Source organism: Salvia splendens, unplaced genomic scaffold (assembly GCF_004379255.2).
Source record: "Salvia splendens isolate huo1 unplaced genomic scaffold, SspV2 ctg335, whole genome shotgun sequence".
Lineage (NCBI taxonomy): Eukaryota > Viridiplantae > Streptophyta > Magnoliopsida > Lamiales > Lamiaceae > Salvia > Salvia splendens.
The window spans coordinates 8,276-36,147 of NW_024598978.1; the positions used below are offsets into that span (position 1 = coordinate 8,276).

Below are 27,872 nucleotides of genomic sequence, written 5' to 3' on the forward strand. Positions count from 1 at the left end.
GCCATGTTTACAGAGATGAATGCATTAATGAAAAACGACACATGGGTGAAAGGAAAACTGCCAGAAGGAGTCAAAGCTGTAGGGTGCAGATGGGTGTTCACTATCAAGCGAAGACCAGATGGTTCAATCGAGCGATATAAGGCACGACTGGTAGCAAAGGGATATACTCAAACATACGGAGTTGATTACGCTGAGACCTTTTCACCAGTAGCAAAGGTGAACTGCCTAAACCGATCTTCATGGTTCCTCCTCCAGGATTCGGAAATGAGTTTCAGCCTGGAGAAGTGTGCAAACTCCAGAAGACGTTGTATGGACTTAAGCAATCTCCAAGGGCCTGGTTTAGTCGATTCACTGAAGTAATGAAGAAATATGACTACAAGCAAAGCAACTCAGATCACACATTATTCATCAAGAAGAAGAATGGGAAAATCACGTGTCTTATCGTATATGTTGACGACATGATCATCACAGGGGACGATGAAGAGGAGATCGGCAAATTGAGGAAAAACTTGTTCAAGGAATTTGAGATGAAGGATTTAGGTCCTCTTAAGTATTTTTTGGGAATTGAAGTTCTGAGGTCAAAAATGGGTATCTTCATCAATCAGAGAAAGTATATCCTCGATCTTTTAGCAGAAGTGGGAATGATAGACTGCAGACCGGCAGACACCCCAATGATACAGAATCACGGATTACAGGTAGTAGAAGGAGCAAGGCTCACAGACAGGGGGAGATATCAAAGGCTTGTAGGTAAGCTCATTTACCTATCTCATACTAGGCCCGACATAACATATGCTGTGGGAGTGGTAAGTCAGTTCATGCACTCACCACAAGAAGATCATTGGGAAGCAGCTCTCCGAATTGTACGTTATTTGAAGGGTACTGCAGAGCATGGGGTGTTGTTTCAGAAACATGGACACTTGGAGATCAGTGGCTTCACTGATGCAGATTGGGCAGGGAACCCAAATGACAGAAAATCCACGGCAGGGTACTTTACGCTAGTTGGAGGAAATCTCGTTACTTGGAGGAGTAAGAAACAAAAGGTTGTTGCACTCTCAAGCGCGGAAGCTGAGTTCCGTGGAATCAAAAGTGGCCTCACTGAGATATTGTGGCTAAGAAAGCTCATGACAGAGCTTGACCTGTATGTACCAAAACCGTGTAGACTATTCTGCGACAACAAAGCTGCGATTAGCATCTCTGAGAATCCAGTTCAGCATGATAGAACGAAGCACGTGGAAGTTGACAGACACTTCATCAAGGAGAAAATTGAAGCCCGGATTGTCGAGTTTCCATATGTGAAGTCAGAATATCAGTTGGCAGACATTTTAACCAAGGCGGTGAATTCAAAATCATTCAAGGAAGTATTGAGCAAGTTAAGTATCGGAAACCCCGTTACTCAACTTGAGGGGGAGTGTTGGAAAGACAAAACATAAAGAGCCGTTCCTCATTTATGGGACTTGAGTTCCAATACAATGTTGGGTTCCCAAGTGTGTATAGTCCCAATCTCATTTATTAGGGGTCCTGAAGGGTCACATTTATCCCTATAAATACTAGTAGAATGATCAAATGTAATAACACAAGATAAGCAATAAGAATTACCTTCTTCTGATCCCTTTAAACGTTTCTTCACAAAGCATCAGATTAAAATTAAGGTCCGTTCAATTGTCCACTATAGCTCATGATTAGAGGTCATGTTTACTTTTATAGGAGTATTTTGTTTGGTTGTTTACTTTTATAGGAGTATTTTGTTTGGTTGCTCTTTCTCCAAAAATCTTGACATGTGACAATGAAACTCGAGCGGTCTCTAAAGTGTTAAAATTAGAATAGAGAAAATAAGAAAAGAAAATTTATTTAGTCTATAAATAGCATACTTACAAATTACTACCGTACATAGTGACGTGAAACATTGAAGTTCATATTAATCTAGCTTCACTTAAGGGCAAACGTCTATATACTCCCACACTAATTATTTTAAATAAGGGGTGTGAGACATTAAAGTCCATAACAATTGACCTTCTAAAGGGCCAACGTTTGTAGGTTACAACCGATTTTTAGGCTACTACTTTTAATTGTGTTTCAGACAATCTCATCGATTCACTATCACCTTGGTCCTTTCTCAAACCATAACTTTAAAATCAACGGATCTTTCAAAAAAAAAATACCAATGTCACAAATTAATCAGGAGAATTCAACTTAAAAACAAATTTATCTAAAGAAAAAGCTCATTTGGCTTATAAACCCAAACCTATTATCTTACACAACTGATATGGAATATTGAAGTAAGGAACATATTGAATTCATGGTGATGATCACAACTTTATAGTTGTAGTATTAATTTTATAAGTACGGCTTTATGCGTATACATTCTCAGGTACATGGAAATAGAAAAGCAAAAAAACAGAATCTCATTGCAATTTCATACAGCATTTTATTGGGATAAGTAAATTGAGAGGTACTTCACCATTCATAACAAATCCTTGACCTTCTAACTCACAATATTACTGGATAAGGGCATACAGACCAATTTCTGAGACCCATTTACGAAAACAGCGCAATCCAAAATGATTGGAAAGTTTGGTTAAACTAAAAATAAAAAAGACAGATAAAAGAGTTGGTAATGAGGATTAGCATCTTCAAGCAGCGGCACTGATGCATTCAATAGCCTGTTTGCAGATTCCAGTCATGGTTGCCTCAGGTCCATAAACCTACATCCCAAAAAAATCAATCAGTAAGGTCTTTTGCCTTGAAAAACTTTGCAGGTTTCAACTACATTATATCAACCATGTATGTATACCTCAATAGGAAGGCCGATTTCTTCAGCAAGAATCCTCATTTTCTCAAGTCCCTTCTGGTAATTAGGCCCTCCTCTTCGGACATACAAGCTCATTCTGGCAGCCTTGAGTTTTGCTTCCTGGTAACGACATCAACCACATCAGGAGTTGAGCTTTTGATGAGGAAGCTATATATATTAGTCTGCGTGAGGTTTTGGTATATACCTTTTCTCTTAGAGCACGGATGATGCCACTGAATGTGGCAGCAACATCGGTGAAGTTAGCTATTCCACCACCTATCACGAGGGCTCTCTTTCTGCCATCAGGTTCTGCAGTTGCACACTGTAAACAACTCCTTAGCATGTGTAAAAAGTGATCCCATGTTTCTACTCAATGCAAGAAATTGGTTCTTACATCAATCACTACCCGGGCATACTGCAAGACTTCCTCCTCGTTAGGAGCACCGCTGTATTCTGCATAATTCCCAAGCTCAGAAGCAAAACCAAGATCTCCAACCTATTACCAGGTTTGAGAAACCATGTGAGGCTTGGATAGTTACCAATTGACAAGAAAATGGAGAACAATTTAAGTTAAGTCAAGTGAAATATAATAACATCAAGACGAGGAACATACAGTATCAGCATAGATGACACTTGCACCTCCTCCAGCAACCATGGTCCAGATTCTCCCTTTGGGGTTCAAGACAGTGAACTTCAATGATGCACTTGTCTGCAAATAATGATATATAATTATATATAAACTTTAAATATGCATTAGAAAAGCAGGTGCAGGTTTTGTGAGTGAAGAACGCAACGGGGCAAAATGCTTCCACATTTGAGATTAAAATGGTCTGCATACCAATTGGGAGTCAAATAGCTTTATAAGAGAATCACATATCAATGAGTACCTTCTCATCAAGTCCATGAATAAAGCTCTCTGTTGGACTCATAACTCTTCCGAATGGCAGCGGGAATTCAATATTTCCCCATCTGCAAGATCATGGTCATATAAGCGACATATATAGTTTGATGATTTTTTATACACAAAGGTTAATATGTTTTTGAACTGCCTGAAAGTTAATCTCATATAATGAATCAGAAAAATAAAATCATAGTAGTATTACTTTTTGAAGTTCTTGAAAGCAGCAGTATCGTCAAGCTCGCCTCTCATATCCAAAGGATAAGGCTTTCCGTTAACCAAGGTGAAAGGATTCATCTCAAGGAAAGTGAAGTCCAAATCTAAATAAAAATAAACCAGGTTATTTTCAAAACTCTAGAGAAAATTACAACCTTAACCTTAAGAAGCAGACTTTCTTTGCAAGATCTTACACCTACCTAAAAATAGAGCATATACGAATGAGATGAACTCCTCAATTACAGGTTTGACCTGCAGCACAAAAAGTTATGTATGAGCAATGGCGATATGGAAGTATATATTCTATACTTGCAGTAAACAAGTGAAACAGCAACAATAATGTTAAGAGGAAGATTGATTATTGGCAAATTTACCTCTAAGGGAAGTGTCGCCACAAGTGGAGCACATAGCTCTAATGTAAAGGATGCACCTGTTGGGACGAATATAGTTTTGACTTTGTCCCAGTTCTCTTCAATATCAATTCCGCCGCATTCTGAAAAGCTAATGCTACAACCAAGCCTATCAGAGACAATGTTTAGGTAGAATTCCTCATTGTGAGGAATAAAGGGTTCAACAATGAATGTAGTAATGGGTCCTGTGCAGCCTCCCATCTTTACCTGTTCACACAAGATATGTGTTAGGCAGAGTATTGAATTAAGCTAAAATCACTTCTTATCTGTAGGTACTAGGATATCTGATACTGTGCCAGTATAAGGACTGAATTAGCAGAAGAAATACTAAAAATCAACAAGTACCTCTTTGCCAAGTCGCTCTTTCACAAAAGCAGCAACTCCAGCCAAATCTAGGTTCAAAGCAACAAGACCACTTTTACCACGTTTCCCAAACAGCATATCTGGTTTGACAACCAATCTTGTAGATGAAAGCCATGGCTCTTTGTCCACTAGTTGATTAAAGTCAGTAGACTCGGTCACCTAAATAAGTACAAGAAAATCTTAGATATTGAAGCATGAAGGGGCTTGAATGTTGGTTCTTAGTTAAGATGATGCAAGCTAACATATTGAATTATAAATGTAAACTCTGCCACATACAAGCCAAGTACCATGGCATGACTGTCGCATCAATTTTCAACAAAGCTGATAAAAATACAAAGTAAAATTGATGTGCAAACTGGTTTGATGCATATTTTCCAACATTCATATTGTCTTTGGAGGATGAGTATCCTATCTGAACATTTCAGTACATCTTCAAGAAACTACACTACAAAAAATTGCTCAATACAGTTGTCCTAAATCTTTACCTAAGTTTAGGTGTTTTAATCTATATTGTCACTGAAAACGGCAGATTAATTTCTAGTCAGTATGGAGCATAAGTTAGCTACAGTTCTATATGATTAGCTCAGATGAGAAACCAATCTAAAGTACAGCTACTTTGAGTAACAGGCAAAAGAGAATCAGGTGAACTGCACCGCCAATCATAGCATATTAGGAGTATCATTATGTTCCTTAGATCGCATTATATCCACCTAACTTCACCATTCTAGATTTAATTCTACCACATATTCTTCCCTAACAATATGCAGAATGTAAATCTCTAACCAAATAATACGAAACTATATAAAAAAGACTAGATCTCAACAAAACCAATCAGTCTAACTAACTACCACAAACATCGAGCTCACCTGAGCAGATTTGATTTCCAAATCGGATCCAGAAATCCTCTTGAAATGCTCCTTCAACAGTCTCTTGGAGTCGTACTCTCTGATCTTCTTCCTCGCCATTTTCCTATTAACCTGATTTCCAAACCAGCTAATTAAAAGAAAAATACTGATCCAATCCCCAGATCAGAAACAAGCATTAATAAATCTAAGAATCACAGTCGAAAATCAACAAATCAAAACTCAACATTGCATATATATAGCTGAGATTAGAAGATAGAAAGAGAGCAGAGATGTTACTGTTTGAACGAATGCGGATAGGAGGTGAGACTGAAAGAATTTGTTGGCGCAGACTAGAACGACTCACAGCTTGAAATCTGGTAATCCACCTACTTATATTTATAGTTAGGGGGGTCAATTAACATGACAAAAATTAGTATAATTTGCAATTTTCATTTAATTATATTTATATCAAGCGGGAAATGGACCGCCGAAATTGACATATAACCCACCTACCCAGGTCCGGCAAAATGGTACACCTATTGTAATGCTAATTAATATTCCAAAAAATGCACACTTTGTTTGGTATGTATTTTTATGTCACATATATTTATATTCATAATACCAGATATATTAGGATTGAATCTCACTTCCATTTTCCAAATATACACAATTAAAATATGCCACTTATATATTGGAAATAATTTTTAAGTCAATATCATGGGTATGCATTAAGAGTTGGTTAGCGTGTGATTTGTTCTTTAATAGCACTCCCTTCGTTCCACATTAAAAGTCACTTTGAGTAATTAAGAGATAAAATAATGTAGAGAAGAATAATGTGAGGCCGATGCGATTCTATATTTTAGTTTAGTAATCAAGTTTGAAATCAACACTTCATACTTGTGAGTCGATCGATTTTGAAGTTTTGATGCAAGAAGTCATGTGTGCTGTGATGTGGAATATTGGATATTATAAATATTCCGAGTCAATACTGTAATGCTGAATACAGTTCTTCATTTTCCGCTTCAAATATTGAAACTCGCACATTCACCTCATCACATGTGAATTTCAGTTATTGTAATAGAAAATAGAGATGGAATGCTATAATGGGAAATGGAATGCCTCAATTTCCTATAGCTGATAGCACTATCCTCGTTTTATCACAGAGCAGTATTAATATTTGGATATTATGATTGATCACAAAATATTTTGTCTAATCTATAAAAATCTGTATAAGGTTATACTATATGTAAATTGAATTAAAATTATTATTTTGTTTATTACTATTACTTGTAAATAAATGTACTTATGATTACCATATTTTAATCAAATAGCTTTTTCAAAATTTTTAATTTCAGACTAGAAAGTTTACATAAGATATAAAGTACGTCGACGGGAAATGCTATCTTAATCTATCTAAACCTATATCGTCATCGTGACTGGAGATGCTATCTCAATCTATTTAAATTTTAAACCCATCACTATGTTTCTATGCTTTATTTTTCAATTGTTAAGTTTAGTTTAAACTTTTGTCTAATTTTAATTTCTTAGCGGTATCTAGTTTTAATTTCAAGTACAGTAATAAATTTTAAGCAAATTTCATTATATTATAATTAATTTTATTATTATTAAATATTATACTAGCTAGTATGAATATGAATTTAATAATGGGATATAGAAAAATATTGCGACGAATGATACCGGTGCAATTTCAAGATATCTTAATCATTAGTATATCACTTTTAAGGGGTTATGTGTGACAAAAACTTTATAGTGCAAATACAACATGAAATAGGAGCATCATTTAGCATAGGTATAAATACTGAATAATGCTATGCGGCCACATTATGGCCAGCCATAAATTAATTAAATAACAAAAAAAATTAATTTTTTTTCAAATTTTTGGTTTAATACTACTTGATTTTACTTTTATATCATCTTCATTATATGTTGCTCAACATGTTAGTGTTGCTCTTTCGTAGTTTTTGCTCAACTTATTACTACTGTCATTTCTTGATTATTGCTCAACGTATACAGTAATTCGTGATATTAATATGTTTTACGTAATGGAATTCAAAGATAAGTATCAACTCACAAGTCCATTCACACATAAATAAGTTTATATCGGTAATTCTAATTTCTTATACATGTAAATGGACTAAATTAACTCTTTATGGCCTGCCATATTATGGCCATTTAGCATCACTCATAAATACTCGTGTTATTTATGGTGATGACCTGCCTAAAATAAATACTCTACTGCACGGAAACCACTGGAAGCACTAGTTATTTAAACATTTATTTATTAATTAGTGTTTATTAAATGTACCCACTAGTTGTTAAGGTAGCACTTAAAATTAAAAACGTAAAAAAGTCAGTAATTTCAGCCTCCCGAATTTGACCTGTCAAAGTCAAGTATAATTAGGGGAAAAAGCAAATTAAATCGAACTGAAAAACTGAACTTTCCTAAAAACTAAAAACCGAGCCAAATTGAGATTTAAATAAAATCTAACAAGAAAAAACGAACCAAACCAAACTAAATCGGCCGAAATTGTATAACAATATCTGAAAAATAAAAAAATAGAAAGAATTCAAAAATCAAAATAGTATATGTGTGCTACATACATATATTTCAGTGATGATAAATGACATAATTACATTATTTTACACTCTGTTAAGTTGACTTTTAGTTTATAAGTATAAATTAGTATATAAATATAAATTTACATCAATAACAAGAGTGTTAATTCTTAAATTGTTAACTTACTAACACAACACATTAAAAATGTCACGATTACAGTAGTATGTCATCACAATGACATTGTTGGTTTCTGGGGATTACAAGAGATAAAAGCCGGGCGTAATACAACCCAAAAGAAGGAATACAAAAGAGGAAACTGAACTAGAATGAGATTACAAATGTAAAAACGAAACAGTAACCGTGAATAAAGTTTGAGCCGAGTCGAGGAGGCCTCTTCCCGCAAGACGAGATACGCCCCGGTAGTGCTCTTCGGTTTGGCGTGTCGTCCCCAAAGGTAAAACGGCTACGTCACTATTGATGCAGCACCGCAATCAGTAGAGCTCCGGCGAACTGGATGTAGGAGAGGGAGAGAGCTTCGACAGAAAGACAATGCAGAGAGGGAGAGAGCTTATGTTGTAATGCTTGTGAATGATGTTTTCTAATGCAGTGGTATGGCTAGCCTATTTATAGGTCAAGCCACCATGCAGGGTCAACCGAGCCATGAAGGCTCATCATGGCAGATTCGTAACCGACGTCGGTTACGAGCGTGTGGCAGGCGTGTGCCTTTCGCATGTGGAGCGTGTGGATTTCTCACGTGGCAGCCGTGACTATGCCTCGCTTGACGACGTGTCAAGCCACTTGGATTGCTGACTCGGCGGTGGTCCAAAAAGAATAGTTTGGGCCAAGCCCCAAGCCCAAAGACCACCCAAAGACCAATTGCCAAGATCCAAGTCCAAGATCAAGATCAAGATCGAGATAGAGATCGGGATCGGGCCCGGGGCCGGGCCCGGGGCCCGCGGCCGCGAGCGCGAGCACGAGCACGGGCGCGCGGGCGGCGGCGGCGGCGCTCGCGTGTGGGCTCTTTCACCCATCTTGGTCCACTATAATTATTAAGTAACATAAAGTCACTTAATTTATACACATTAAAAGATGTGTTAATCCTCCAATGTGGGATAATTAACACTAGTTAATTATTCCCTAAGCTCCAACTCCAAGCTTTAATTAAAAGCTAATTATGCCCAACTTTAATCCACTATTTCTCACTCACCGGAAATCGGATTTGAGAAAGTGAATATACTACATTTATCTACGTAAAATGTAGATCGACGCTATGTCATTTAATTTCACAAAATTAAATGTCTCGTCACATTTATTATTTGGTCAAAATCCATTGACCGGGCATATTTAATACCATGATTTCTACAATCCCCCACATGAGTGGAAATAGCCGAATGCATATGCATGCAGACACAAGCTCAACCCTCGAGAGGTATATAAGCATAAGGATAGGTAGTTGTTGACTTTGAACCCTCCATAGTCGACACCATCGGATACACAGGCGGCTTAGTAGCGCGATGCTTTGAACTAATCCCCCACGGCGTGCACCGAGACAATGGTGTTAACGCTTAAACACCTCAACCTCATCCGTTCTCACGTTTTGTGTCCATTGCGGTCTTGGACACCACTTTGGATTCATAAGTGCGTTTTTTTATGAAGCGACCACACTTCGCACTTACATAGGTGATTCTTAGTCAAGTACCTTGCCATACTTGGTCTCTTTGAGAATTCCATCTCTTTGAGATCCTTAAGAACCATTAAAAGTCATAGACTTAGCCTTTACCACTAGGCAAGCTCTCCAACACTCTATTGCTCTCTAGGGAATAGATATAGTTGAGTGTTTCTCATGAACTCTCATAGCTTAGTTGTCCCTTTGAACCAAGTTCTTGGGATCTCCAGTCATCATGGTTGGGTTACCACTATGATAATTCTTTAGTTTGTGGATTTCAAACCCATTCCCTCTAGCAACTTATTCATTTGATCACGGTTTAACCCTTTGGTTAGCGGATCCGCTAGATTATCTATTGACTTCACATAGTCAATTGTAATCACCCCTGTTGTGATCAAATGTCTCACGGTGTTATGTCGTCGACGTATATGTCGAGACTTACCGTTATAGAAGCCATTGTTTGCCCTTCCAATAGCCGCTTGGCTATCGCAGTGGATCAGCACTGGTTGCACTGGCTTAGACCAACATGGAATGTCTTCAAGGAAGTTCTTAAGCCACTCGGCTTCCTCACCAGCCTTATCCAAGGCAATGAACTCCGATTCCATTGTTGATCGGGCTATACAGGTCTGTTTTGTGGATTTCCGCGATACAGCACCACCCCCAATAGTAAAGACATATCCACTTGTTGAAAGTGAGTCTCTATTATCGGATATCCAATTGGCATCACAGTACCCTTCAAGTACCGGGGGGTATCTCGAGAAGTGTAGCCCAAGATTTTGAGTGTGTTTTAAATATCTCAAAACCCTCACAAGAGCTCTCCAATGCTCTTTGCTTGGATTGCTCGTGTAACGACTCAACTTGTTCACGGCACAAGCAATGTCAGGTCGAGTGCAATTAGTCAAGTACATAATGCACCTGATGACCCGTGCATACTCTTCTTGTGCAACGGGCTCGCCTTTGTTTTTGTTCAAGTGAACGTCGAGTTCAATTGGAGTCTTAACCGGCGCGCCATCATAGGCTTTGAATTTATTCAATATCTTCTCAACATAATGTGATTGTGTTAAGATGATTCCATCATTCGTTCTTAGAATCTTCATTCCAAGAATTACATCGGCTAGACCCATGTCTTTCATGTCAAAGTTTCTCTTTAACATGACCTTTGTATCGTTAATTACTTGAGTGTTGCTACCCAAGATTAACATATCATCAACGTAGAGACACACTATAACATGACCGTTATTAGTGCTTTTGATGTAGACACATTTGTCGCACTCGTTGATTTTAAACCCATTTGATAACATCACATTATCAAACTTCAAGTGTCATTGCAATGGCGCTTGTTTCAATCCATATAGGGACTTTACGAGCTTGCATGCATTTTTCTCTTGTCTAGGTACTACAAACCCTTCGGGTTGTTCCATATAGATTTCATCTTCTAGTTCACAATTTAGAAACGTGGTCTTTACATCCATTTGATGAATCTCAAGATTGTGCAATGCAGCAATAGCGAGAAGCACTCGTATAGATGTAATCCTTGTTACAGGTGAATAGGTATCGAAGAAGTCATGTTCTTCCTTTTGTTTAAAACCCTTTACTACTAATCGGGCTTTATACTTATCAACTGTTCCATCGGCCTTAAACTTTCTTTTAAGAACCCATTTGCATCCTAAAGGTTTAGCACCTTCGGGCAAATCAACCAACACCCATGTGTGGTTTAGCAAAATTGAATCAATTTCGCTTTGAACAGCTTCTCTCCAATGCAGCCCGTCTGGGCCAGCAAAGGCTACTTTTATCGATGTTGGTTCTTCATCCAACATGAAAGCAATGTAGTCAGGACCAAAAGTTTTTGGTGTTCTGACTCTATTACCACGTCTTAGTACTGTATCTTTTGGATCGGGCCTTGCACGCTTGCGCGATTCAGGTTCCGCATCTGCTGATTTAGAACTAGTGGCTTCTTCTTCCACTTGTTTAGAACTAGTGCCTTCTTCAATTCTTGTCTCAGAATTGGTTGAGACTTTTTCCTTGTCTTTGCAAGGAAATGTATTTTCGAGAAATACAGCATTCCTCGACTCAATTGTTGTTCCTACTGTGATAGTCGATATTTCAGACTTGTGAACAACAAATCGATATGCACTACTGTTAAGTGCATATCCAATGAAGATGCAATCAACCGTCTTAGGTCCGATTGTAACTTCTTTGGGCGGAGGAACCATCACCTTTGCCAAACACCCCCACACTTTGAGGTATTTGTAGGATGGCTTCCTTCCCTTCCACAACTCATAAGGAGTGACATCTTTTCCTTTGAGAGGGATCTTATTCAAGATATAGTTGGCTGTCAAAACAGCTTCCCCCCACATGTTATATGGTAATCCTGAAGTTAGAAGCAGTGCATTCATCATCTCTTTTAGAGTTCGATTTTTGCGTTCTGCAACACCATTAGATTGTGGTGAATATGGAGCAGTTGTTTGATGAATTATACCACTTGCGTTGCATAACTCCTCAAACGGGTCTACATATTCGCCTCCTCTATCGCTTCGAATCATTTTGATTTTACAACCAAGTTGATTCTCAACCTCGTTCTTATAATTTTTGAACGCTTCTATTGCTTCATCTTTACTTCTTAAAAGATAAATGTAGCAATACCTTGTGCAATCATCTATGAAAGTGATAAAGTACTTTTTACCACCTCTTGTTTGCACCATCTTTAAATCACATACGTCCGTGTGAATTAATTCAAGGGGTTTTGTGTTTCGTTCAACCGAATGAAACGGCAACTTAGTCATTTTTGCTTCAAGACAAATTTCACATTTATCTTGATTATCCACTTCATTAGCCTTTAGTAAATCTAAATTTACTAATCTTTTAATGGCTTTTGAATTTACATGTCCCAATCTACAATGCCACAAATTTGAAGACTCGGTCAAATAAGAGGAAATAGATGCTTTATTATTATTAGCCAATGGCTTTGCAACACTGCGAGTTGCTACACTAAGCTTGAAAAGCCCATCGGTTACATAACCTTTTCCGAGGGATTTTCCAAACTTATACAAGACAAACCTATCAGACTCAAATACAAGTTTAAACCCCTTATTAACTAGTATTGATCCTGACACTAGGTTCTTGCGGATGTCCGGGACATGCAGCACATCCTTCAAAGTGATTGTGACGCCAGACGTCATCATGAGAATCACGTTGCCAACGCCGAGGACTTCGGACGATGCTTGATTCCCCATGTTGATCTTCCTCCCTTCAGCAGCAGTGTAGGAGGCAAACTTGCTCCTATCTGAGCAGACATGAGCAGTAGCGCCGGTGTCGATGTACCAGCCACCCTTGTTATCCACAAGGTTAACCTCTTCGGTGACCACAGCAATGAGGTCGTTTTCATCCCAGTCCTTGAACTCCTTCTCAACGACGTGGGCTGCCGGCTTCTTCTTCTTGCTGCGGCAGTCTTTAGCAAAGTGGCCTGGTTTGCCACACTTGTAGCAGTCGCCTTCAAACTTCTTTGTCGTTTGGACGGTTTGGGCGAGGGCGTTTGTTGGAGGGACCGCCCCGCTCCAACAGGTTGGCTTTGGCTTCATTTGGGGTGAAGCCCTTAGCCTTTTGATCACTTTTGCGCACGTCGGCCTCAATGCGCAATTTCACGATCAAGTCTTCAAGGGTCATCTGCTTTCGCTTGTGCTTGAGATAACTCTTGAAGTCCTTCCAACTTGGAGGGAGCTTGTCAATGATCGTGCACCTTAGGAACTTATCGGGCAAGGTCATCCCTTCAGCCACTAAGGAGTGGATGATCATTTGGAGCTCTTGGACTTGCTCCATGATAGGTCGAGAGTCGACCATTTTGTAGTCCATAAACTTGGACGCTACGACCTGTTCAGTCCCTGCAGCATTATCTATGCTATATTTCTTTTCTAGGCTTTCCCACATTTGTTTAGATGTGGTTACATTGGAGTATACATTGTACAAACTATCATCTAATGCACTTAGAATGAAATTTTTACAAAGATAATCTCCTTTTCTCCAAGCTTCGTAGGCCGCCATGACTTCGAGCCTAGTCTCTTGGTCACTTGGCGCTGGCGGCTCGTTTTCCGTGAGGAAGTTGGCGACGCCCAATGTTGTCAAGTAGAACAACATCTTCTGGTACCACCGCTTGAAGTCAGATCCTCCAAACTTTGGTGGCTTCTCGGCGGGTGGCATCATTCTTGGTGCCATAGGTGCCGCACTTGGTCCATTGAAGGAACCAATTCCGTTGCCCCCGAAGGAGCCAACAACTTGGTTGGGCATAGAGCCCCCCATGTTCGTGTTGGGCATAGTGCCCCCCACATTCGTGTTGATCCCGGAAGATCCAACACCAGTATTGAGCCCGAAGGCACCAACACTCGATCCATTAAAGGATCCGAAGGAACCACTAAAAGTGGAACCAACCGAACCACCAAAGGTGGAACCAGTGGACGCCCCGAAGGGGTTGTCCCAAACCCAAGGGACGGTGGATGAGGCAGCTGGGAAGCCGGGGGTTGGCATCATCGAGGGAATCGATGAAGTGTTGACCGGTCCAGTGGTCGCCATGGTGGAGGGAATGGCGGAGGTGGTGGTGGCAGCAGCAGTGTTGGATTCCGTCGACATCTCCAGCAAAGGTTTAAGTTTCGAAAGTTTTTAGTTCAGTTTAAAAGGTCCAAATCCCTTCAAAGGCAAGTTATCTCGTCTTGCGATTGTTGGTTTCTGGGGATTACAAGAGATAAAAGCCGGGCGTAATACAACCCAAAAGAAGGAATACAAAAGAGGAAACTGAACTAGAATGAGATTACAAATGTAAAAACGAAACAGTAACCGTGAATAAAGTTTGAGCCGAGTCGAGGAGGCCTCTTCCCGCAAGACGAGATACGCCCCGGTAGTGCTCTTCGGTTTGGCGTGTCGTCCCCAAAGGTAAAACGGCTACGTCACTATTGATGCAGCACCGCAATCAGTAGAGCTCCGGCGAACTGGGTGTAGGAGAGGGCAGAGCTTCGACAGAAAGACAATGCAGAGAGGGAGAGAGCTTATGTTGTAATGCTTGTGAATGATGTTTTCTAATGCAGTGGTATGGCTAGCCTATTTATAGGTCAAGCCACCATGCAGGGTCAACCGAGCCATGAAGGCTCATCATGGCAGATTCGTAACCGACGTCGGTTACGAGCGTGTGGCAGACGTGTGCCTTTCGCATGTGGAGCGTGTGGATTTCTCACGTGGCAGCCGTGACTGTGCCTCGCTTGACGACGTGTCAAGCCACTTGGATTGCTGACTCGGCGGTGGTCCAAAAAGAATAGTTTGGGCCAAGCCCCAAGCCCAAAGACCACCCAAAGACCAATTGCCAAGTCCAAGTCCAAGATCGGGATCGGGCCCGCGGCCGCGAGCACGAGCACGAGCACGGGCTCGGGCGGGCGGGCGGCGGCGGCGGCGCGCGCGTGTGCGCGCGTGTGGGCTCTTTCACCCATCTTGGTCCACTATAATTATTAAGTAACATAAAGTCACTTAATTTATACACATTAAAAGATGTGTTAATCCTCCAATGTGGGATAATTAACACTAGTTAATTATTCCCGAAGCTCCAACTCCAAGCTTTAATTAAAAGCTAATTATGCCCAACTTTAATCCACTATTTCTCACTCACCGGAAATCGGATTTGAGAAAGTGAATATACTACATTTATCTACGTAAAATGTAGATCGACGCTATGTCATTTAATTTCACAAATTAAATGTCTCGTCACATTTATTATTTGGTCAAAATCCATTGACCGGGCATATTTAATACCATGATTTCTACAGACATTAGTTTATCCACACAAATTTAGTTGACATACTTATGTTTTTTATTGACTTTTATAAAATAGATGTAAACACAAAACATAAGTATGTCAGCTAAATTTGTGTTGACATTTTAATGTACAACATTGGCAAGTTAGGAAGTTAGCAATTTAAGAAGAGTTAGCAATCGATCATATTCACATTACTATAATAATAAAATAAAATTCGGTTTTTATACCTAAACTGGCCAAAAAATCAAAATTTTTTGAAAAAAATAAAATCAAACCATTTCCAAATTTTTTTAAAAAAAAACTAAATTCTAAATTTTGGGTTGAATTTATTCGGATTCAGATATTCAATTTTTGAAGTTTTTGCTCTTATCTCTAGGTATAATCCAACTATTGATGCTATATTTATTTCAATATTTTCTGAAATGAAGAGGATAATTTGTAGTAGTTGTTACAATGTCTTGTAATAATCTAGTCAAGATCAAGATGATCTTAGATTCAACCCGAGTAACATAGAATTTTTAAAGGATAAATTGCAAAAAAAAAAAAAAGTTTAGTCAAATTAGGGTCAATATTGCAATCTCAATTGTTCCACGGTGAATATTTTGGCTGAATTTATTGACTTGGCACACATATGTGTAAAAATTAAAGACGTTAACGATTATGTATATTAAACAACCCCGTTTAAATAGTCAAATTTTTAGCAACATAATATTTTATATTCCACATCATACATAATTTTCCTCAAATTTAAAATCATGGTGGGACAACTAACATATTTCAAAATTATGATCAGATCATAGTTTTAAACGTTGGCCTCACGCCACGTGCGTGGAAATGTGAATTTGAAGGCATATATATTCTTGGTGACTTTATCAAAGTTTAGAGTAATTATTACAAATAGTAGTCTAGAGATTAACATATAAGCTATACATGAGTCTATGAGATGAAATCAATTTATGAATAATGGATCTTAATTTTTTGGTCAAATGTTACAAATACAAATGAATATTTGTATTACCACATCAAAATCAAATTTCATGAATTACTTTTATTTATCGAAATTCATAGATGTGAAGATATGAAGAAAAATGTCACGCCCGCATTTTCTAAGGATAGAAAACACAGTTGATCGCGACTAGGGGAGGATTAGAGAAGCGGGGAAGAAAGGGGGAAATCAACACAACTCAACCATAGCCCAAAACAAATAGGAATAGCTCGAATAAAATCAGAGTGCCTCAACAATCAACAACTCCAAATGAAAATATCTCAACAATACACGAACTCAAAAGAAACAACATTCAGCGGAAGCATTTCGAGAGGAGAATAATGCTCTGTATGAAGACACAACATATTCTGAACATTTAAAAGACATTCTTCACTTTTATGCTCAACACCCATCGCGCTCGTCACCGCTCAACCTGCACATAGGGAAAACAACATGCAGGGCTGAGTACTTATTGCACTCAGTGGACACACGCCAAAAACATAGTTTGTCATGCCATATCAGTGTAACCTTGGGGTTTTAAGTGTAAGAAAATAACCCAAGTACACTAAAACATATTTCATAAATTCGACTGCGCAGTCATTTTCAGATATTGCCACCCTTATTCCCACCATCATACACTATCTGATCCAACGGGTGACAAGGGGCGTGGCCACACCCAGGTCAACTAGACCGGCCAACTTGCTCTCAGATGGCTCCCGATCTCGTGTACACTAGCCTGAGGGTTCGCAGCCCAACAGACCCGAATTCGATTAAACATATGTGGTAAACCACTTCAGATAGGTTTCAAAACAAAACAGTTGGCAAGACAAACAGTTCATCTCCATAAACATTTCCGGAACAGAGTCCGTATTAAAGATAACCCGCAAAATAGTAGGGTAGAAAAGCCCACCTCAACAGCTTAGGTTTTCCGTAAAATTCCTCGTTCCGACTTTTAGCGTGCGTGCGAACCACCTTTTCGCAAAATACATAAAATTCATATCAAAAAAATCGGTAACGACGATAATTAGAAAGCATGCACTCTAATTAATATCCTTTAAATTCTCTTTCTCGATTTTCGTGCATGTTCGATTATTCGACGGCCGCCCAAGGCGTCACGTGCGACGCCGGTCGGCCGCTTACGCTCGCTCTTTCCTTCGTTGACTCCTCGTATTTTTCCTTAGCATCGAAAATAATTTCTAAAAAAAATTATTTAAGCGCTTACTTAAATTTTCCGTAATTATTTACCGGAGAAAAGTATTATCTCAAACCTAGGTAAATTATTCATTCTTCAAGAAGTCTTCCGGAAATTAATTAAATAATTTCCCCCGATTAGATTTTAATTTACGGCCCAAAAGATTAAGCTCAGCCCACCTTATTCCTCCAAAAAAAATTGATTAGGAAGCCCATCATTTAAATTAGAGTTCCAATTAATTATAAAAAGGCCCAACAACAACCAAACTAAACCAAGGCCCAATTAACTAAAAATTACATGGCCCAAAACTATCTATCACCTTCCTCTCTCTCTTCTCTCTCTCTCTCCTCCCTCCTTTCTCTCTCCCCGTCTCCTCCCCTCACCGCCGTCTGCCGTCCACGAAGCCCCGCCGCCGTCGCCCTCTCTCCGGCTCGACGCCATCGACGGGGTCGTCGCCACTGCACCATCGTCGAGGAGTCTCCACTCGCGCCGCCGTCGCAGGGTCGCCGTTGGGAAGCTGCTGTCCGTCGTGGAGTTACCGCCGCTGCTGCCTCGCCGTGACACCGCTGCTGCCGCGACGCCGCTGCTGGGTCGCCACGACGCTGCCGCTGCTGCCACGGGGACGAGGAGCTGCCGCCATCGCCACCGGGAACAGTCGCCTGCCCCGGATCGTCGAGCACGGCTGCCCGCCGTTGCCCGTCGCCAGCGGTGGTTCTTTCTCCACCGAAACCACTCCGAATCGTTACGCAAAACACGTTATGTTTATAAAGTCACGTTCTTTCTTAGTTTCGGTTACGCGCGGCGATCATTTGGTCGATTCTTACGGATTGTTACATGGTTTGGTTATGGAAGAAAACTATGGAACAAGAAGGTATAACATGTATGCAAAGCTACTACAATACATGCTTTGAGATAGAAAAGAATTATACCTCCAAAATGGTTGAAAATGGTGGAAGAAAAACAACGAATGGTGGCTTCAAAGCTTCCTCATTCTTCCCGTCGGCTTCCTCTCGGCGCCTCTCCTTCTTCTCTCTTCTTCTCTTTTTTTTTTTGCCAAATGAAAGTGGTGTGTGGTGCTAGAGGGGTTTGAGGATGGTGTAGGTGTTGATGAGGGGAGTGGAGAGGTGGAGAAAACCGTTCGGTCATGGGGGGGTGAAAAACCGTCGGTCATGGAGAAAGAAGAAGGAGAAGGGTTCTTGGGCTTGCTCCCTTTTTTGGAAAAGAAAGGACTCCCACTTTAATTAGATTGGTTTGGGCTCATTTAGTTGAAAGCCCAAGTTTGTAAAATTCTTTATCAATGGGTTGGATTTCTTTAAATAATTAGGGTCCAAACCATTTTGTAGATAGACAATTGGACTCTAATTAAATTTGCAAAGCCCAAAAATAAATTCATACTTTATTTTTTTCGTATTTTCCTTCGATAATTAAAATTCACAAAACTTTATTAACTTTCGTTATCTTGTTCTTCGCAAAATTAAAGAACGTCTAACGTCACAACTTATATTTGGTGTTGTTCCAAATATAATTTCTTCGACCGTTCCTCGATTTACGTGTGCCGTCTTCCATAAAAAAAAATATCCATCTCCACGTATTTCATCCTTCTTGCCAAAAATAGCAACTTCATCGTCATTCTTTCAACGAGTCCTTCAAACACGTCTCCAAGAAAACTCTATTATTTAACTAAAAGAGACGTCGTTACTTCACGACATATTTTAATTAGTACTTAAAAAGTACGGGCGTTACAAAAAAAAAAGTCATGTACTAGCATCAATGACTCCATTGTTTTAACTAAAAAATTTGTATGCTAAAGAAATCACACTAGGTGCAGATACTAGTGATGAGTATACGCTAGGTGCAGTCGGAGAAGCTTTTGCATTTTCTCAGTGCCACAACAAAGTTGCAACTGCAGAAGCATCTGGCTCAACAGGCGATATCTATCATCTAGAGCAGTTCATCAGAGAATGCGTTAAGCCTTAACATGATGTGTGAATCAGATAGATGGTTGCTGCTAATAAACCAGTCCACCATGGATACATGTGAACGGGAGCCGAGTATACAACTTCAAAGAGGCCGATTGATGATATCTTGTATTTTCGAAACTGTAGAATTACCAACTGCAAATGATTCCTGGTTGTTTGAAATGGCATACCATGCATGTGTTGATAACTTATTTTTTTGATGCCTCATTTTCGATTACTGTAAGATTATGGATTCATTGGTTGTCTCTATTCCTTGTATTTCACAGTGAAATATAAAATGGAGAGTCTATTGGTATAATCAGGCTCTATTTACAAAATTGTAACGTGACGCTAGATGAAAATCAGAGCTTATATAAGATAGTAAAAGTTACACATATCTCATATCACTAAACAATGTTATGCGAAATGTGGAGAAATGCGGATGACCTATATGCAGCCATATTGCTCAAGCTCTCGAGCATTCCAATGGCATCTGAGTGTTTTATCTCGATAAATAACTCTGTTTTGCTCTGAATATGAAAAAACATATTCCGTAACAGAGAAGGGCCAGAAGGCCAATGCCTAAATACCTGCAAAATTTTGTTTAACAGTGTTACCAAACCACAACTAATTTACGATGGAAATGTCAACGGGGACAAAAATCAGAGAAGGGGAAGAGAAGATGAGGGTTAGAGAATCTGCTGTTCTTGGATTTACGAAAAACATGTATAAGTTGCAAAGAATGGTATTACATACCACAGAGGGGCATATGGAGACGACAAGTCCATGAAAGGATAGGGCCACCTGTTCAGCAAGAGAATTTCACACATTGTTTGTTAGAACTTGCAAGACTTATCATAACAATATCGGGAAGAAATGGGGAAACTGTACCACATTGAAACACAAGTATGTATGATCCACTGGAAAATGACGAAGATACACGTCCACAGAACAAAATATGCCATACGGAAGAAGGGAAATCTCTGTAAGTAATTAGAGATCTGTTAATCACAAGCTCATTAGAAACGATAGTAACTTGGTCTTGGAGATACTACCAGGCGGTTCAAAATTGCGTCACCAAGGAGAAGGATCGCGTTGACAGAATGCTTAGAGACAATTAGCTGCAGAAAATAATAAAGTGTCGACTCAATGACGGAAGAAGGCAGATATGGTGAAGTAAGACATCTTAATAATGAAAAAGTTTGATATTGGCCTTCATGTTAGGAACTGCTATGCTAGAAACAACGCAATGGTGGAAAGATAATCATAAAAAAATAACTGGGAAATATTATACTCACAAAACTTAATTTGTAACCTCTGGCAATGAGAGCTGGATAGAGTACCAACCAAAAGACGGAATCAGTGAGCATCACAGCCCCAGCAGACATCTATACCAGAATAAAATGAATGTATGAGAAACTTGCATAAGTTTCTTAGGTTACATAAATTTAACACAATACTTTCTGCAGATGACAAATAAAATATGATGCAGGTTTCCTAAGTTACACTAACAAGGAAAAATTCACACATAAGCATGTAGATACACATTGCTACTAAACAGCAACTTGAAAACAGGACTGCGTATAAGCCTATAATGTACGTTCTATGTCGACAACAATTGAGATACTCAAAATAAGACAAAATGAATCTCTGCCTAATTATAAGGGAAAAGAAACACCTTTCTTTTGCCATAATACCATTCTAGCAATTGTTGCTAAGATAATCTGTAGGACTGAAGGTGAATTCTTACCTGAAATACTGCTTGCATGATATAGCCCCATATGGATGCAGCAGTTCTGCAATTAGGTTCACCAGAACAATTTGAGTTTCTAGTTTGGGTGGATATATCTTCATGCTCCCCAAGTTGCGGTGGTACGTAAGAGCAATGCTCTGCATTGGCCGATATATAGCTATTCCTATCTGGTTCAACTTCATGGCGGCAACGCAGAGAGCCCTGAACTGATAGTGAAGAACCAAGCTACAAACAAATGTATGCCATAATCAAATTTGGTATTTACCAGAAAATTAAGACAGCTTTGAAATGCATTAGAGGCAGATCCAGAAAAGATTACCATACCCCAAAATAAATAGTTACCAAAGTAAACGTCCACCTGTTCGACAAAGGAAAGCGTGAACGTAAGTTAGAATAAACACAATATCAATTCAATCTGTCAACCTTTCCACTATTACCCCCAAAATATCGCAATTGATGCCATAGAGTTATTCAAATATATAGTGGAACCTCTCAGTTGCAACTGAAGTTAATAAATGGAGGAATCCAAGCAACGGTTAAAAAACTATACAACAAATTCATAACCATATAATCCATCCTTTCCAACTATGACTACAAACACGAACCAATCACGAAAACAGCTGAAAACATCAAATTCTCAAATAATCATTTGTCACAAATCAAATTAAACTTACTCAGTATAAAAATAATATTTCCCAACACCACTGATGATTAGATCAGCTAGAAGCACAGCAAACAGCACAGAGAAAGCAAGTAGTCTATAAGCAAGCAACCAAATAGGATGGATTGATTTCCAGCAAGTCCCCCAAACTTCATCCCAATACAAGCCCCCTGCTGCCTCCTGCTGATCCCCACCCGAGCCGTCCCCGGATTCCCTATGCCCTTCGTGTCTCCATATTAGGAATGCAGAAAACAACATGGCTAACACAATCCATACTGCACATAGCAAGAATCTCCAGTTCAACCAATAACTTGGACCCGTTGTATCATCCACAATAACTGGGGAAGCATGATCAAGCAGTCTTGTTAACAATCTCATTCTTAATTCAAACACTTCCAATCATCAATCTATTCTATATTCTAAATAGCGGAGCTATGCACATATGCAGGTATATATACCTACTCGCCGAATTGTAATCGAAGCAATTAAAAAAAATAAATCATGAATTAGGTGATTGCATAAACCAGCAGCTCTAATTTACCAACACCTAAGAAAGTACCAAGAGATTAAACTGGAAAATGAAAATCAAAGTAACAACTCCACGACAAACACATGCGAGCGATTCACCAGCTGTGATTGGGAAAAATGAAACTAGCGTGTCCTGTTTTCTCCGCAATTGAAAGGAATTAAAGAAATTCCTCACAAGTATTGTACGTTTCAGAAAAGAGAAATACTAACTGAATTGGCAGTCAAATTTGTACGGTGAGGATGAGGGTTTTATTTTTCCTTTCCTTTTTTTATTAGAATGGGATAGAACTAGAGATCGATTGAGTGTTGAGCACTAACTTTGTCTTCTTGATATCAAATACTTCGGCGCTTACTTTCCATTATCTGAGCAAGAAGCAGGACTCCATGGCAGAGAAAATAGAAAGAATCGCGTCGTCTGCAACAAAATTTGTAACAAAATTATATCCGAAAAATTACTTAGTAGTCTAACTCATGTTTTTAAGGTGTGGCAAAAATTAAAATTCTTACATCGAAAATTTTGTCACGTCGATTAATCAATTTCACAAGAAAATTTATAATTGATCTACTTCATGCATTTTGTACGGATTATAATTTCATAAGCAAACTTATTCAGATGAGTTTATTTATAATTTTCTTGAGTTATAAAAACATCAAATCAATTTGCTCAGAACCTATTCTACAAATATTAGTAGTCACTATACGAACAGAAAACTCACAAATTAACATACTCCTATAAGGACTACGTAAGAAATGCAAGAAGCAATTTTATGTACAAGATAATTTTTCTAATATTATATTTATATTTAATAGAGGAAGCAATTTTGTTAAAAGATAATGTTTTTATTATATTATCTATAGTTTATATTATTAATTATATAATTAACAATAGTCACACAACGACCATATATATATATGGCTGGAGAAGCACTTATTTAGTAATTTGACTTAAATTGCAATTTTTTTTGTTTGAAGAAAGACAAAACTGGTTAGATGGCAGGTTTCGTAGTTAGCATCAGATTCATTTTTCAAGAGAAAAATAAATAGTCTGATCACAAGGGAAAGAATTGGCAATTATAGTTCATTATAGGAAGCACTGGACTTGTAATAAGACTTCTCTCCTCATATTCCTAGTTTAGGCTGAAATTTTAATGTATGTATCAGACATACATGTGTCACTGTATATAGAAACGTGAAAACATGAGTTTGATACAACAGGAAACACAGTTGATACTTTCTTCTTCATTCTCATCTATCTCCAAACTGCTTTTATTTCCTCTTGTTTCTCTCTCTGAGAAATGCCAGCATTAGAGAGCTTGCAGGAGCAAATTTGCTATGTGGAATGCTGCATTTGCAATATCATCCTACTTGTAGTTAATTAATCCACTATTTGAATATTAATGGCGTGATTAGTGGCTGATTACATAACTTAATTTGGTATGTTTTGTGCAGGTTATCGTTCCTTACAACAGCTTAGCAATGGTGGTGACAATCAATTGCGGCCACTGCGATAACATCTTCTCTCTCAACATGCTACACCTCTTTCCATCAATCAACCAGCACCGTAAATTGGTAAAAATGCCGTATTACTGTTTTAACTGCAAAGAACTGAACCAGTCATGAGTGTGTATGTGTTGAGAAGGTTGCGGACGAAGAAGAAGATGATGATGATAATGACGACGAAGACAGAGATTATGTATGGTGCAACCATGTTATCCAGAAACGTAAAGCTGTTTCTGAATCTTAATGAATTGTTGTGTTATTGTTAGTTATCATGAATGATCTGATGGCAATTTGTTGTGGTGCAGCACCGGAAAAGAAGAAGCGCGGTCCGACTGCATACAATCGCTTCATCAAGTATGAAATCAAGAGGCTCAAGGCTGAGCATCCCAACATCACTCACAAGGAAGCTTTTAGTGCAGCTGCCAAAAATGTAAGTTTTTTTTTGGTTAGGAAATTTTAACTGTGGCTTAATTATTAGTAGTAATTTCTTTACACATGTTGAAACTGTGTAGTTGGCACATTGCCCACAAAGAGAGTATAGAGATGGACAAGTCAGTGCTTGTGATGAAGGAGACACAAATTACCATGGTCATGCAATCCATTGCCCATCATGAGGTAATCACTGTTATATATACCAGTACAAGATTTTGTAATAATTTTGATGTTCTAGCTGCAAGTGTAGCTCTTTAGTATGAAAAAAGAAACAGCTAATTAGTATCAACCAGAAACATCAACATAATGAGATTAGAACTCATTCAAATTTAGCATGTTAAGAGGTCAATTTTATGCTGCTGGAAATTGCTAAACTGCTATCTGCTGCTACAAAAAATTCAGGTGCATTTTCTTGGCAATGCTTTCCATGAAACAAAGGCATTGAACCACAACACCTTTCTATTGAAGGGTTCAATTTCTCGGGCAACGCCATTCAAAAAGAGAGAATTGCAAGTGCTGGTTAAGGGGCTTGATGAAAATTGAGTTTTATTTTATCTCTTTCTTTTTATAGATCATGAATTGACTTCATTGATTACAGTTGGTTGTGCTTTGTTAATAATTAAGTATGCATTTTTTTTCTGCTTTTGTCCAAATTGAAGCTATGCAAGGACAATATCTTTTCAGCACCATGAACCTTCAAATTTATAGTGAAAAGTAAACATTAATAACTACTAGTAATTGCTTTCATAAGATATTTTTTTTCACATACACACTTCTTGATACAACAATATCAAACAAAATAATAACTATAGTGCAAGTTTGATTCATCCAAAAAAAAAGTACTGTAAAAGTATTGGGGATAAGATAATTATGGATTTAGGAGGTTCTAACTAATGCAGCACTCCAATGCTGCTACATGTATTCCCTTATAGAATTCTTTCATCTTCTTATAGTTATGTATTTGCGCTGGTTTCTTCTTCCAAATCATGGTGCCCTTTGAACATATCTGTATCTGAAACCAAATCTCCAGAGTGAGACTTAATGAATAAAAACTTTTTTTATAGTGAGAAGAAATGAGAATAAAGAGTTTTTACTTGAGTATGGCCTAAGAGATAGAGATTGGAAGTATGCTTGGAAAAAGTCCTTGTTCTCTTTCAGCAGCTCTTTCCACACTAAATACATAAAAAAAATGATCAACACACAACATGCAAAAACTGTTTGCACCTATCTCCAAAGTAACCACACACTACAAACTCCACAAATTAAGCAAGGCTTATGATATGAAGTGAAGATAAACCTGTGAGAGTTACAAGAGGTCGAATACGAGCATGCTCAGTGATGGGGTACGGACTAAACAAGCCCAACAGCAGTGACGGCCCATCAGCCCAAAGCCCAAGGAAGAGTATCAGTTCGGCATTACCAAAGAGTTCGGCCCCAGCCTACAGCTCGGTAAAAGCCGACCAGTCAAGCTCTACTCTCAGATCGGCTAAAGCTGCTCGGCAATAGTTCAGCAGTTCGGTCTCAGTATTCGACCGAACTGGAAGATAGTCAACTCATGCAGGATCACATGCAGGATAGTTCGACCGAACTGGGAGATAGTGGACCCATGCAGATAGTGGACCCATGCAGGACCTCCACGACATCCACGACATCCACGACATACTTAGTGGTGATGTAAGCCACGACCTAGTTAGTGGTGATGTAAGCCACGACCTAGTTAGTGGTGATGCAAGCCACGATCTTAGTTCAATGTATAAATAGAACTTAGATCAGAAGGGTTAGGGGTCTCGGGAGATCAAATATCAAATAGCAAAGTCTGTATTGTAAGCTGTAGAAAACAGATCAAGCAATACAACTCTGCCCTCTTTTCTTCCCGTGGACGTAGATTTACCTCAGTAAATCGAACCACGTAAATCTCTGTGTCGTGATCTGTATTTTCCAGCATTCATCACCATCAAAAATTCGCCCAACCATCACTGGCGCCGTCTGTGGGAAACAGAGAACCAAATTTGTGATAAAGCGAATTTTTGACCCTTTTTCCACCCCAAAAAAAAAATGCATACCAGATCACATACTACCCGTAATACCGTTCGTGAAAACCATGAGGAAGCTAGTCCAGCCCGCAGGTCCGGAAAACAGCCTCGGGAGACATCTACTTCCAGTTTTCACGATGAAGGAACAAGCCGCTCAAAAGGTCCACACACCGAGTCTTCCCAGCAGCCTGATTTGAATGAGGCTGTCAAGCTGTTCTTGGCTGAGAAGCAGGATGAGTTCTTAGCCTTCCTGCAAAAGAGCCAAGAAACGAAGACGAAAACGGTGGATTCTCCTTCCTCATCCAGACATGAAAGTCACTACCGCAGTAGTGCCGTGTCTTCCAGGAAGAAGAATCCTCAACCCCGACATGTTCCTATTCCTCCTCGGTACCGGAATCACAGGAGATCTCCATCTCCTCCACACCGAAGAGATGCCGGGTTCGCCATGTACGGAGCATTGAAGACTCCGTTCTCGGACGATATCACCCGAACTCCCCTTCCACAGAACTACCGAACTCCGTCGATGACTTATGACGGGTTGGTGGATCCTCATGACTTCCTGGGACGCTATCAGTATAATATGGCGAACCAGGGTCTCAATGAGGTCCATATGTGCAAGCTGTTCCCCGAGCTGCTTATCGGGAACGCGAGAATGTGGTTCGATAGCCTCCCCCAAGGCAGCATTAGATCTTACCGAGATCTAATGGATGCTTTCCACAGGAGGTTCTTTCAGAAAGCGGAAGCCCGGATCACTTCGGCTCAGCTGCTTTCTATACGTCAAGGTCGCGACGAAAAGATCAGCGACTTCATGACGAGATTCCACAAGGAATGCCTACAAGTAGATGATCTCAACGATCTACTTGTCATTTCGGCATTCCAAAATGGAATCCTGCCCGGAGCTCTCTACAGAAAGCTCGTGGAATGCAGTCCGCAAACAGCTCAAGAGATGTGGGACATTGCGGACCAGTTCTCCCGTGCCGATGAGGCAGACCGTCGCAAACGGTCTTTAGACAGCTCATCCCGAGGAGACAGGAGGAAGCCCGATCATAGCGATCAGGGACATCCTCGCCGAACTCCTTTTGGCGATCAGGGACATCCTCGCCGAACTCCTTTTGAAAGGATTCAAAGGACTCCGGTGCAAGACCGATTGGGGCCACGTCTCAATCCTGAGAAGCCGCCCGCTCAGTTCGTACCATTGAACAAGTCAAGAGCGGAAATTTTCGAACTGCATTCCGATATGTTCGAAAAACCAAAGCGGATGACGAAATCGGCCGC

The 27,872-nt window shown here is 39.3% G+C and overlaps 3 protein-coding genes and 1 long non-coding RNA gene across 12 annotated transcripts; 1 reads left to right on the forward strand and 3 right to left on the reverse strand.

Moving 5' to 3' along the window:
* Window positions 1-2,402: 2,402 nt before the first annotated feature.
* LOC121789777 (ATP-citrate synthase alpha chain protein 1-like) lies at window positions 2,403-5,940 on the reverse strand. The gene is made up of 12 exons (XM_042188142.1): window positions 5,818-5,940; window positions 5,542-5,652; window positions 4,658-4,834; window positions 4,277-4,519; window positions 4,103-4,154; window positions 3,892-4,006; window positions 3,676-3,757; window positions 3,402-3,497; window positions 3,183-3,284; window positions 2,994-3,110; window positions 2,792-2,908; window positions 2,403-2,702 (listed from the first exon to the last, which is right to left on the reverse strand). Exons 2-12 carry the CDS (start codon window positions 5,638-5,640, stop codon window positions 2,631-2,633), a joined length of 1,272 nt encoding a protein of 423 aa, XP_042044076.1. The 5' UTR covers window positions 5,641-5,652; window positions 5,818-5,940; the 3' UTR covers window positions 2,403-2,630.
* A 14,044-nt stretch (window positions 5,941-19,984) lies between these two features.
* On the reverse strand, window positions 19,985-23,245 carry LOC121789778. 7 transcript variants are annotated; one of them, XM_042188150.1, is made up of 10 exons: window positions 23,140-23,157; window positions 22,951-23,047; window positions 22,118-22,379; window positions 21,768-21,801; window positions 21,441-21,668; window positions 20,989-21,078; window positions 20,746-20,811; window positions 20,582-20,673; window positions 20,447-20,494; window positions 19,985-20,280 (listed from the first exon to the last, which is right to left on the reverse strand). In XM_042188150.1, the coding sequence occupies exons 3-10, from the start codon at window positions 22,360-22,362 to the stop codon at window positions 20,193-20,195; spliced, it is 891 nt and encodes a 296-aa protein (XP_042044084.1). In that variant the 5' UTR covers window positions 22,363-22,379; window positions 22,951-23,047; window positions 23,140-23,157; the 3' UTR covers window positions 19,985-20,192. The 7 variants fall into 7 exon arrangements, with proteins under 7 accessions (XP_042044084.1, XP_042044079.1, XP_042044081.1 ...); XM_042188145.1 differs by having other exon boundaries at window positions 22,118-23,047; window positions 23,140-23,245; XM_042188147.1 differs by lacking the exon at window positions 23,140-23,157 and having other exon boundaries at window positions 22,118-22,442; window positions 22,951-23,068.
* Window positions 23,246-23,597: 352 nt separating this feature from the next.
* On the forward strand, window positions 23,598-25,176 carry LOC121789776 (protein YABBY 3-like). 3 transcript variants are annotated; one of them, XM_042188141.1, is made up of 6 exons: window positions 23,598-24,002; window positions 24,082-24,201; window positions 24,272-24,353; window positions 24,438-24,562; window positions 24,645-24,747; window positions 24,967-25,176. In XM_042188141.1, the coding sequence occupies exons 1-5, from the start codon at window positions 23,928-23,930 to the stop codon at window positions 24,744-24,746; spliced, it is 504 nt and encodes a 167-aa protein (XP_042044075.1). In that variant the 5' UTR covers window positions 23,598-23,927; the 3' UTR covers window position 24,747; window positions 24,967-25,176. The 3 variants fall into 3 exon arrangements, with proteins under 3 accessions (XP_042044075.1, XP_042044073.1, XP_042044074.1); XM_042188139.1 differs by having other exon boundaries at window positions 24,272-24,325; XM_042188140.1 differs by having other exon boundaries at window positions 23,598-23,999; window positions 24,272-24,325.
* Window positions 25,177-25,301: 125 nt separating this feature from the next.
* LOC121789775 lies at window positions 25,302-25,985 on the reverse strand. The gene is made up of 3 exons (XR_006048149.1): window positions 25,862-25,985; window positions 25,659-25,736; window positions 25,302-25,576 (listed from the first exon to the last, which is right to left on the reverse strand). It is a non-coding gene; the product is annotated as an uncharacterized LOC121789775 (long non-coding RNA).
* Window positions 25,986-27,872: the final 1,887 nt, after the last annotated feature.

Bases quoted from the DNA above. Each gene is read 5' to 3' on its own strand.
- LOC121789777 (XM_042188142.1), bottom strand. From the start codon at position 5,640: ATGGCGAGGAAGAAGATCAGAGAGTACGACTCCAAGAGACTGTTGAAG. The intron at 4,155-4,276 runs GTAAATTTGCCA...TTTGTGCTGCAG, and splicing joins TGGCGACACTTCCCTTAGAG to GTCAAACCTGTAATTGAGGA. The intron at 4,007-4,102 runs GTAGGTGTAAGA...ATTTTTATTTAG, and splicing joins CGTATATGCTCTATTTTTAG to ATTTGGACTTCACTTTCCTT.
- LOC121789778 (XM_042188145.1), bottom strand. From the start codon at position 22,482: ATGAGATTGTTAACAAGACTGCTTGATCATGCTTCCCCAGTTATTGTG. The intron at 21,079-21,440 runs GTAAGAATTCAC...ATTCTGGTATAG, and splicing joins TCATGCAAGCAGTATTTCAG to ATGTCTGCTGGGGCTGTGAT. The intron at 20,812-20,988 runs GTGAGTATAATA...TATTTTCTGCAG, and splicing joins GAGGTTACAAATTAAGTTTT to CTAATTGTCTCTAAGCATTC.
- LOC121789776 (XM_042188139.1), top strand. From the start codon at position 23,928: ATGCCAGCATTAGAGAGCTTGCAGGAGCAAATTTGCTATGTGGAATGC. The intron at 24,326-24,437 runs GTATGGTGCAAC...GTTGTGGTGCAG, and splicing joins ACGACGAAGACAGAGATTAT to CACCGGAAAAGAAGAAGCGC. The intron at 24,748-24,966 runs GTAATCACTGTT...CAAAAAATTCAG, and splicing joins AATCCATTGCCCATCATGAG to GTGCATTTTCTTGGCAATGC.